Below are 12,287 nucleotides of genomic sequence, written 5' to 3' on the forward strand. Positions count from 1 at the left end.
TGGTTTGATTCTGTTTAGAACAGCAACGCTATTGGGTTTAGCAACGCTATTGGGTCACGCTCAACAGTTTCCCATGTGTATCAAGTGGGGGTTGTTTTGGGATGGGAGATCAGGGGGGACCTGGGAGTTTGTTATGGGGGAAGTCTGGGGGAGGGGCTGGAGAGGATATGGCTGCAGTCTGGGAGGGGGTGGGCCACAAGCCCCTGTGTGTGTGTGTGTGTGTGTGTGTGTGTGTGCATGCGTGCGTGCATGGATTTATTCAGACAGCTGCCCCTGGATTGGGTCGAGTTCACGGCATCCACAGGGAACAATTTAGGCTTTGTGAGGTGAGGGGGCTGGGGGGAGTGTTGGTGGGGAATTCAGGGGTTGAGAAAGAAGAGGGGGACACGGTCAGAGGGAGAGTTGGTAAACAGCTGCTAAAAGACTCACGGCACCCATAAAACTCACCCTGTCCTTTTAAAGTCTCACCTTTGCAGCTTTACTGTGATCTATTTACCTATTCACTGGAGTTTAGTGCTGTTTGACTAGTGTTTCCCTGTTCTAATGAGATTGACTTTAAAGACACAGGTAGCTGCTTGGGTCACTCCCCCATGAAACTAACAAGAGCCCATGGGTGTGTTCAGTGGGGTGAAACGTTCTGTTCATATCTCTTCTGCACAATACATTTCTATATGAACGTCCGGCAATATGAGAGGAACAGTCCAACATGTTTACCACTGAGACTCATAGAGAATCAACAATCAGAACTAGCAGGGACAGAGCTAACGGTAATGTATTTTGATTCATATTCCAACCAACTCACTAACTCGTTACTCATTATCATCACTTAGAGAATCAAAGACGAAGCAAATGTCTGATCTAATCTGCGGCTGTTTGTATGTTTGTAGTCTGGGTTGGGTTTTGTGAGACGAGTGATATAACATCAATTCTCTGATAGAGAAGAAACATAGAGGTTTAGAGAAAACAACGAACAATCGAGTTATGCTCCCACACTTTTGTTAAGGTCTTTAGTCTGAGGTAAAATTACAGCACAAAGATAAAAAATAAAAAACATGGGTCATCACTAGACAGATGGGAGAGAATTGTGGAGGTACTGTGGCTTTGTGTCCTATAAGTGTTTGGTTCTTTACAGTAAAACTCCAGTAGAAACAATAAAAAACTTCCATAAAAGTTCAAACCTGCATTTTTACAGTTAACAACCCCCAGCTTCCCTCCATAGGGACTTCCCCCAGTTAGCAGCACAGCTACGTCTCAGTTCCCTTCCGCCATTTTGATAATGGGCTACATGACAACAGTGGTGTAAAGTCAAAATATTTTGAAGCATTACTTAAGTAGTTTTTTAGGGGTATCTGTACTTTACTATTTATGTTTTTGACAACTTTTACTCCACCACAATCCTAAAGAAAAGAATGTACGTTTTACTCCATAAATTATCCCTGACACCCAGAGGTACTCTTTACATTTTGAATGCTTAGTAGGACAGGAAAATGGTCCAATCATGCACTCGTCAAGAGAACATCCCTGGTTGGTCATCCCTACTGCCTCTGATCTGGCGGACTCATTAAACAAAAATGCTTTGTTTGTAAATCATGTCCGAGTGTTGGAGTATGCCCCATGGCTATGTGTAAATAAATGTAAAATCCCGCTGTCTGATTGGTTTAATATAAAGAATTTGAAATGATTTAAAGCACTTACTTTTACTTTTGATACTCAAGTATATGTAAAACCAAATTCTTTTAGAATTTTTCTGAAGGAGTATTATGTAGCATTATACAGGGTGACTCACTTTTATTTGAGTCATTTTCTATAAAGCTATCTATACTTTTACTCAAGTATGACAATTGGGTACTTTTTCCAGCACTGCAAGAGAAATGAGACAGGTGGGCGAAAGAAAGAACACACAGACAGAGACGGTAGGGTTTCACATAAGACGCAACGAGTGAGTGGGAGAGGATAGGAGAATAGAGAATGAAAATGAGAAGGTTATTGAGTGGCACCTCTAGTATGCTTCTCTCACACATAGCAGAATAGACAGGGTCTCTTGTAACGTATTGGGCCGGGAGATCAACCAGTAAATACACTGTGTCGAGAATCATCTTTCACACTGACATCAAATGGTCTCTGAGGAGATAGAGCATGAGAGATTCCTCGGTGGCCCATCTTCCACTTCAGCCAGTGGCCTCCTAACAGTTTCTGTTGTGATGGTCTGGGGGGGGGAGCAAGGCCAAGGCAATGGGATGTGGGTGCGTGTGTTTTGTGTGCAGAATGGGGAATGAAGCCTGAGCTGAGACACTGGCAGCCTCAGGACAGGGAAGGGTAGCATGGAGGTGAATGGGAGAGATGAATGAGAAAGAGAGAGAGAGAAAAAAAGCTTTGAGATCCTATAGCTTAGGGATTCTAAATGAATCTTTTTTTTTCATGGGGGAACCCAAATACATGTGGGGACTGCTCTGTCAAAGACCCTATTGAATCTCTATTTCCCTGGGGTAAGAAGAGACACACTAGCAGTACTGTTTACCATCTCTCTACTTCTATAAGTGACTTTCAATGGCACTGTGGCACGAAGAAGCAGTTTCACTTTGTTGTGGGAATGAAGTGAGTCTCACAGACAAACAGAGACACAGACAGGTAGATAGAAATAGAGACAGAGACATAGACAGTGAGATAGAAATAGAGACAAAGACAGGGAGATAGAAATAGAGACAGAGATATAGACAGGGAGATAGAAATAGAGACACAGACAGAGAGATAGAAATAGAGACTGAGACATAGACAGGGAGATAGACATAGACAGGGAGATAGAAATAGAGAGAGAGATAGACAGGGAGATAGAGACAGATAGAGAAAGAAGCAAGAAACCTGCTAGGATGCTGCCATCGACCAATGAGAAAGCAGACAGGTCTATACATTTAGTGCTTTATTAAACCCGAATTGTGAATGTTCAGAGTGATTGAAAAGTAAAGGCAATGTTCCCACTTTAGCAGAGACTGCACTCACGTAAATGCTCAAACGCGCGATCAGAAAGTTTCTATCAAGGAATCAGATTGAATAGAATTCAACGTTTGACTGGCCCCAGCAGCCCCTACAGGTCAGAGATCATCCATTCTTTGTCATTGGGCGCGGAGAGAGTGAGAGACAGGCTGGGAGAACGAGAGGGGAAAGGGGGGCACGGATCTATTACACACATGACAGGGGAGACTGGGGGTTTGTTTAGTGAATGACCTCAAATGTACACACCCATAATCATGTTATCATGTATATACTGCTATTTCTATTGTTTAATTACCATTTTCATCATTTTTATTTCACCAGTCCTGCGTGTTGGAACCCGAACCCTAAGACTTCCACTGTACCCTGCAATCACACTTGCAACCCTGTACATGTGACTGTTAAACCCTCTGAATGTGAATCTGAATCATTCTGGCCAACATACAATAGGAAACAGTGTTACATTCTTGGCAGTTCGACCCCAAAACGTATTTTTTGTTTTTAAAAATTACGTGTGGTTAGGGGGCATTCACAGGTAACTTGAGATGCAGTTTCCTCAATAGAATGTCCTAACAAAGTTAGATAAGAGGGTGGAAGAAAGAGAGGTTGGGAGACAGAGAGAGAGATAGAACTCTACCCATCTTTGTCCCAACTATGGCCTAACACAAACAACAAACTGACTGGAATTATCAAATGAGCACACATATACTGCACTAGTACACAATTCCAATTTGTGTTTACTTTTCAAAATGCGAGTGTTCAGTTGTCATATGAATAGATATTAGACTGGCTGTCAGTTTGAACATTGATGCTCCACATTTATCTTTTTATGGTCTCTCCTCTCTGGTGTGTGTTCCAGGAGACTGTACTTATCAGTCTGGGCTGAGAGGCTCTGTCAAAGCCACACACACACACACACTTATTCCCATGGGGACACAGTATCACTCTGGCCCGAATGTGACAGGCAGACTATTCTCTCTCTGTCTCTTTCACACACACTCAAGCATACACACACGCACACATGCCCTTTTGACTCTGTCCGGTGTGTTGCAGACAGAGAGCCCCCGCTGAGGTCCACTCTGTCTGTCTCTCTGTAGCAATCAAGAGTACAACGTCACAAACTATTCAGCCTATCTCTAACCTTTACCTTGTACTTCAGGCCGAGTGCAGACAAAGGGAACCATGGTGAACGTCAATCTGCAAACTCAGCACCTGGCAAAAGAGAGACTGCGACGGTGTTTGTTCAGTTTATGGGCCAGTTTTACAACACAGCAGGCCAAATCCGCAGGCTACTTTAGACAGGGGACACGTTGTTAGGCTGGCGTAAGCACTATTACAGGAGCAAAATGTCCATTATGGCAAGTGTTACATGAAGTACATTTTTGGGTCACTGTGTCACTCTTAACCACCTGTCTACCTCCCAAGGGCCCAAGAGGATCCGGCATCAGGGAAGCAGAATTTCCCTGGCTAGTTACCATAGTTAGCTTTGCATACTGCTATCTTAACTGGGTCTCATTTAGAGTGTGCTTTGCCTGTGTGCTCCTAAGACACGGAGTGGCAGCTTTACACAGTCTTGATTGGGTGACGAAGAGAAGAGACAACCGTGTGATATGTGAGACGTGACCTAAGATGAAGCACAATGATTTACATGTATGTAGGATTGGAGGGTCTCCTTTCCTCTACAATCTAGATCAAGGGAGAAATGTGAATCGTGCGTGTGTGCGTACATGTGATAGGTCTGAATTGAGGTGGAATCCACACTGTTTCAACAGACAGAGAATCGTTCCATTTATGTCTCTGACATATCCCTCTGCTTTATCTATGTCTCGCCAATCACACTGTGATGTCAATAAAGTGGCCCCATGTTGAGCCTCGCACCAACACTGTGTTTACACACATCACCTCACCTCCCATTATATCCTCCTCCACACCCTACTTTATGATGACACTCTAACTGGATCACACACACAACCGAGAGCAGACACACGCACACACCGACACGCAGTGGTGTCCTCTAAGCAAAGAACAAAGAACCAACTCAGTAAACAACAGCATACACACATTGGTCTACAGTGACACAATCCTGAAGCGAGCACACAGGTACTAGTCAGACACCAAAAGACAGACAGAGCGACAGAAACAGACAAACTGGGTAATAAACTACACCCTCTGTGCTCCGCCCTAACACCTACATCTTGTTTACCCACTTCCAGTTATATCCCTCTTCACACCATTTCACTCACTGTTTTGTTTGCACCCAGACATATCCCCTCTCTCTCTCCCACACATACATAAATGCTCACTCCCCCACACACAACCAATACGTTGTAAATAATAAGGTAGAGATCAACTCTTAGAAAGTATCTGATTGTCCATATTTTCTGAGAGTTATGGTGCGTATATTGTAGTATGTATTTTGTATATGAAATTAGAGATTGACATAGTTACAAATGTGACTGATGTACTGATTCACAGCTTAAGAGTTAACTCAATAAAAGAAAACCGAAGTACTTTGACAGTTAGCGATTTACTTTGTAGCTGCAGAGGCTCAGACCAACATAAAAGCAGCGGGCAAACTTCTGGAAACTTCTGCTCTCAGACATCTACACATCAATAGGATTCCTTCAAAGGCATAAATTGCACTGATTCCACTCCTCTGTTTCTCTGCTCAACTACTCCCCTTCCTCGCCCTTTTTCTCTCTTTCTCTCTCCCCCTCAGTCAAAGTGGAGTAATCCACCACAGGTACATGTTGCTGCGTGAAAAGTTCTGTCGACCTCACGGGCCTCTGTACCAGTGAGAGGAAGACAGGAGGGCTGAGGGGGTCCGTTGAGCTGAAAGAGGCCTTTTGCTCTCTGTTTAGTGCTGGAGGGGTGAGGAGGGCGGGGGTGCAGGAGCGAGGTGGAGACGGGACAGATGGTGCTATGGCTACTGTGAGAGGGGGAGCGAGGCATGCCTCTTTTATTGTCCCCCCCCCATCTCCCCAGGTTTCACAAACACCCTCTCCTGAAAGGCCCAGCGATGCAATGCCAATCTGTGACCTATAAGGTTCTATCTGACATGTTAGTCAAAAATGATAGAGTTGCTCTTCTGGTGGTCCTTTACATGTGAGATATGTCAGAGTTTTGAAAAATTAAATGTATGATGGAAAAAAAAATACAAATCTGAAAGTTATATCTGTGTAAACACCTTTTAACAGGCCCAGCGATGCGATGCCAATTTGGGACCTATAAGGTTCTATCTGACATGTTAGTCAAAAATGATAGAGTTGCTCTTCTGGTGGTCCTTTACATGTGAGATATGTCAGAGTTTTGAAAAATTAAATGTATGATGGAAAAGAAAATACAAATCTGAAAGTTATATCTGTGTAAACATGTTTTGTAAACAAAACACCTTTTAACATGGTTCTATAAGGTTCTATCTGCAATCCAATCCCAAATAATACGATTTAAGGTGACATACTTATTGAGTCCTGACGAGGAAGAGATCACAAGACAGTTCTGAGATCTGGCACTTAAAAAATACTCATTATCTCAAAACTATACATTTCGCAGATAGAACCTTGCTGTCCCGAATCCTTGATTATTCATATCATAGGTTCTGCTCAGAAGACTGGCCATAACGTAAGCTCTTTGTGGTAAAAGCAAATAAATACAGGTACCTTAGAGCGTATTTGAGGCCCTTAGGAGAGGCATTGCTGTTTTTGTCTACAAAAATCTCCATGGAAGGGGTATTTCACTAAAATTACAAACTTACCACATTTTTGTTGATAACTAGCAAGTACTTTGCTGACTTTGGGTGTCAGAGACCAGACAAATATATCAGTTTACTCATCCAGAGCTAGGCTTCAGCAATTTTGTTAGTTATCCATAGGATATAGTCCATTTGACATTTTAGGGAACTATCACATTAACAAATCTGCGATGAACATGAATTATTATATTTGATGATGTGATTAGAAAGAAGGAAGGTTATTCCCTTTATTTAATCATTAAATGTCTGTACTATTCCATTGAAATGGAAATAATTGTAACATTCTATGCCAGAGAGAAACTTTTGACTGAACCCAGATTTCTGCTATTGCACCCCCAATTTTATTTTATTTTTCAAATAACTTTTGATACTCTACACTTTAGGTTAAGGTTATGAAAGAAGAATTCACTACATAACAGTTCTGAGATCTGGGATGTGAAAACGAATGCTCAATATCTCAGAACAATGCTTTGCGCAGATAGGAATGTAAGGTTCTAAGGTCTCAAATTGTCTTGTTAGCGTGCTGCAAGGGCTCCATCCCTCACCCCTCCTTGGTCAGCAGAGGGAGAAGAAAGGGGTAACAGGGAAGGATGAGGGAGGGGGTAGAACAACCTCCTTTCCAGTCTTTTAAGCCTGGTTCACACTGCAGGCCTTAATTCTCAAATCAGTTTTGTTTTTCAAATCCGTTTTGGAAAACTCACTGTCCAAACAGCAAGTTACAAGTGACCAAATCAGATCTGTGTGTGTTCAGACAGCAGTCATTTTCTGACATGGCTACACTAGTTGTCATAGGTGTGTGCGCAGTTGTGTAGACTGATTGGTGGTGGTGCTTGTGATTCTTGTCACTCAGAAGTTGTAGCAAGCTAAGGTGACAACAATGCCTGCAGTGGACATTTCCCAAAATCATAGTGTAAGAACACTTTTAAAGCCACAAAGGATAAGATCAATCAATTCAACTATCAAAACAAGTATTTTTGTTAGCTAGCCACAGCCATCAACTAGCTAGCTAGTTAGCTTTCTAGCGCACTCACTAATTTATCTTCCACATGTTCTTGTCAAACTATCAACAGAGTAGCTAGCGAGCAACAAGCTATGCCAAATAAGTCTAAAAACCACTTGAGGGCAAACCAGGAATCAGATTTGTATCTGACTGACACCTATGAAGGTGGTTTGAAATATCCTATTCCATGTGCTTTTTGGCTGTTCAGGCTACAGGAAAAATAACAGATTCAAATCAGATATGCAAACAATTGGGATTTGATACACTTCCAGCTGCCAATGTGAGCTAGGCTTAAGAGAGCTGCATTCTGGTATTTTCTCCCCCCTCTCCACTGCTGGGTTTTAGGGGCACAGAAGAGGAGAGTGAGGAGGTCCAGGCAACACTGACTGCCCCTCAGAGAGGTTCAGGGGTTTCTTATTTCTTATGGAAATGAAACCACTGCAGGGCTTCATTCTCTCTGTGTGCTAGTACCGGAGGTCACAACAGAGCCCTGCTCCTCTTTATACCAGCCCCTTCCTGTTCCATCTGTGTGCGTATTCTGTTCGTAATTACTTGAGGTAAAACATCCCTGAGTGTTGGCATTCATTGTGTTGTATGACTCACATTGTTACATAAACACACTACAGAATACATAACTGAAGTTTTTAGTTGTCTGGGCAGGTCAACTCAAAATCGTTTTTTGCTAAAGAGTTTGAAATCAAAAAGGTAAAAGCATTTCAGACGAGTACCAGCGTGACCAAAAATAAGCCATGGGGAACCAGACACACACCCTCAGTCCTTTATTTTATAGTACTTACCCCCACACAACCAACCTGAAGGCACCTTTGCCAATACAGGTTTAGAAAACATTACTTAAGTCTGTAGATCTATTGGCTGTGTTGTGATTTCCAACACTGTTTAGCCTGGTGTTTAGGCTCAAACAGGCCTCTCCATTCCTAGAAGGTAGGATTGCTGATTCAAGACTGCCGCTTTCTCCTAACAAATGTGCATGTTCACACAAACACCCTCGTTGAAGGGTTTGACAGAAATTAAGCCTGCACAAACAGAGGCTGGGTTCATAATGTAACTTGACACATTCTCCCAGGACAGAGGCGTAGTCATTAAGCAGATTCAGTTGAAGGTTTCTTAAAAACAGAGGGACATACCCGAATTTGTCCAATAGAAATGTATATTAAAAAGACATTCTACCTAATGACTACATCCAGGAAACTGCTGATAGATCCCTCTGTGGCTGGTGTAGAGCATGTCCAGACACAGGTGCCCTTAAGCCAAGCCAGTGCTGGAGGTACAGACAGGCCTGGTCCTGAGAGTGAACAACGCACCACTCATACAAACCCCAAGGCCACTCATGCCAACTAGACCTGAAAGGAGCAGAAGGGTATAATGGTCCTGCCGTTTTTTAGCCAAATACTATACAAGCCTTTCAGAGCAACACATGGACTTAGAGCAGAGGCGGGGGCATCCTGAGGGACGCAGCATCAGTGCAAAAGGTCTGTGTCTGGTTCAAATCCAGGCTGTATCACAGCCAGCCATGGTGGGAGCCCCATATTGCAGCGCACAATTGGCCCAGCGTTACTCGGGTTTCTCCATCATTGTAAAGACTTTGTTCGTAACGGGTTAAATTGAAAGTGTAATGTTGACAGGTTCCCTTGGGTCACAAAAGGAATAGATCACTTACAATGTGCTACAGGTGCAAAGCTGTGTTGATTAGGGACACTCAAATGTAAATTGAAACCGACCACAGCAAAGAGACAATGTGAATTCATAAAGGTTTATTGTAATAAAATTGTGACAAACTGTACAAATATTTATAGATGCACAAAAGTCATTTAAAATAGTTACTTTAAATGCTTACTGTGCTTCAAATAGCTTACAAACTATATCCTTCCCCTGTCTAGAACAGTAAGCAATGGTGAGCTGCTCAACAGCTCGGTAGGAAGAGGAGGATGCTACAGAGGGCTGAGAGCACCACACTACCTGGCAGTGCTAGACGTTAAAATGACGCCAACAACCACCTCACAGCTTATTCTACCTGGGGGGGATAACAGAAGACTTCCCAACAACAAAAATTCACAATAGTGAAATATTAAAATCCTAACCCCTTTTTGAACATGTTGACAGCACAAGCCATTTTAAATTATTAATGTTATGTCTACTGGGATGCAAGAGGTGTGAAATTAGTTTGCCATTTGTTGAGAGATTGACATACTCCAATTTTTCTTAACACTGACTATTGTGAAAAAATAATCTATGAAAGTTAGGCAGTATTCCTCAAAGGTGTTTGGGCAGCAGACGTCACATTGAGGCAGTAAAACCCTTTTAGAGGCAGCTTTTTTTGCAACTGGGAAGTCAGACATTTTGTCTCGAGTCTTTGATTTCAGGGCACAGATAGGTGACGTGGTCCCGTAAGATTACAAACCAGCAGTGAACTGAATTATAAAACCACATTTTTGTAAATGTATAGGTTACTGAACAAATACTTGACTCCAGTTATACGATTGTTTTAGTTTACATTTGTGGGAAGTGGCGTGAAGTATTATTACACCATGAGAAACTAGCATCAGAATCCCAGAGATGTTGTGTTTACACTTAACAGAGCCCATGCTTGCATGTAGTGTGCTAATACCACAGGACATAAGCACACTACATACTGAGAGTCCCAGCAGTACAATTAGAGCCTATGGGCTGGTAGTCAAACATTCAAAAGTGCTACCCAACGCTCTAACAAATACCAGGTGCTTTTAGAATAAGCAAATTCAATTAAATAAGCAATCAAGTTAATTTAATAGGGGGAAACACTATGAAATGAAAATACAAAAAGGATCACTGTGGGTGGTCGATGGCCTTCACACCGATGTGGTTTGGCGTTGCGGTAGTGCCTAAACCACACTAGCTCGAGACGGTCATCAGGTAGTTCTTCGGAGGGCTAGTGCGGCCACCGATCAGAAACTGATTCTTGCAGTTGTGTGTGGGGTCAGGGCTAGGGGCTGCTGCGGGCGCTAGGGACTCTGCCTCATAGAGGACACAAATGGAGCCATCCTCCCCGATGCGGTAAGAGACCTCAAAAGGGTCCACCCAGAGTGTCAGCTCCCGGGGAAGGAGGGCAAAGAGCTGATCGCTAGTAAGTCCGATCCGACCAGCAGCCCTGCCAATGATTGGGTCCATTTCATGATTCATTCTGATGCAGCGGTAGCCAGAGCCCTTCTGTGGTCTGTCAGGGAACCAGTGGTTCTGGTAGTGCTCTGTGAAGAGAAAATGTTCAGACAGACACGAAATTAGAAGTCAACGTGCTGCTTTGAAAACAAAGCCCCAGACAATAAAACAGCTGATGCTAGCAATAGACAAGACAACCTCTTTTGAATGAGTTTGAATTACTGATATGGGATACTACTACCTATCAACTTTTGCCGACATCGCTCGCCGCCCCAAATATAGCTATGCTCGAGAATAGACAGTTGGTCGATCCGATTGGGCCTAATTACTAGTATAGTCTCGAGACAAGCTTACCTAGGCTAACGAGAACTTGCTGCCTTGCAAAAACGGCAAAGCCATTCGACTAAACATCGTGAAAAAGACACTTAAGCAACAGGTTGGCATTGTATTTCAACATGATCTAATATAGGTAGAGCATTTGGCTGAAATTAAGTATTAAATCGATTAAACAAGACAGAAAGCGAACGTTCGCTAGCTAACAGTCAGTTGAACAGACAAAGGCTAGCTAACGTTAGCTAGGTTGACGCTAGTAAACAAGCAACCAGTTTGTATAGGAAGCCATTTCGACATGAACTTTAGTACCGAGCAAATCTATTTCTGTAGGAAATGGTTAACCAAATTACCTGATAATGACTGTTGAAGACAATCTCTGAAATCATGGAGTTGGTGTTCGCTCAGGAAGCCTCTTGTTCTCAATAGCCTGGAAACAAAGGTTGCTGCGGCCGTTACTTCGGGGCCTATTTCACTTCTAGAAGAGTATGCTTGGTTCATTTTGCCCGCAAAAATAGTTACTTCAGCTCGTAGAAAATAAGACGTTTTTTTCGTCAGGAATGCAGTGTGAGGCAGAGGTACCGTAAACTAACGTTGGCTAGCTAGCTGAAAAAGCTATGCGGGCCTCACTCCAGTCCAGGGCGAATCCTTCAGTAAATGGAATCTTCAAGTCAGAAGCAGTAATATCAACGCACCAAATTGGCTCTGGCCAACGTAACAATCAGCATTCTTTATCCAAATAAAAGATGTTTCGCTTGATGCTGTGGCCTCTCAAACAGCACTTCCAAGTTCTCTTTGTGCTTACATTACGTCTTGTGGCCTCTTTTTATCTAGGGACAGAGAATGGGTGACGTTACTCAAGTACCCTTTTTGAGTGATTGGCATTTTAACCAATGGGATTCACAGAGAAAGCGCACACACTGTGCGATGTGATTGGTTCACATCGTGGAAAACAATCCGAGAGTGTGGTGGGATTAACATGCAAATAGGGTTCCGTCCAACACCAAATATAGAAACTGACGTCAAACCCTGCTCTAAAAGTGTTTGTGACGACAGTACGATAAA

At 42.9% G+C, this 12,287-nt stretch overlaps 1 protein-coding gene across 1 annotated transcript; it reads right to left on the minus strand.

Moving 5' to 3' along the window:
* Positions 1-9,496: 9,496 nt before the first annotated feature.
* On the minus strand, positions 9,497-12,046 carry LOC112244797 (protein BTG2). The gene is made up of 2 exons (XM_024412597.2): positions 11,576-12,046; positions 9,497-10,981 (listed from the first exon to the last, which is right to left on the minus strand). The coding sequence occupies exons 1-2, from the start codon at positions 11,721-11,723 to the stop codon at positions 10,629-10,631; spliced, it is 501 nt and encodes a 166-aa protein (XP_024268365.1). The 5' UTR covers positions 11,724-12,046; the 3' UTR covers positions 9,497-10,628.
* Between the last annotated feature and the right edge of the window lie 241 nt (positions 12,047-12,287).

This window comes from Oncorhynchus tshawytscha, linkage group LG02, assembly GCF_018296145.1.
Source record: "Oncorhynchus tshawytscha isolate Ot180627B linkage group LG02, Otsh_v2.0, whole genome shotgun sequence".
Lineage (NCBI taxonomy): Eukaryota > Metazoa > Chordata > Actinopteri > Salmoniformes > Salmonidae > Oncorhynchus > Oncorhynchus tshawytscha.

Bases quoted from the DNA above. Each gene is read 5' to 3' on its own strand.
- LOC112244797 (XM_024412597.2), bottom strand. From the start codon at position 11,723: ATGAACCAAGCATACTCTTCTAGAAGTGAAATAGGCCCCGAAGTAACG. The intron at 10,982-11,575 runs GTAATTTGGTTA...TTCTCTTCACAG, and splicing joins TCTTCAACAGTCATTATCAG to AGCACTACCAGAACCACTGG.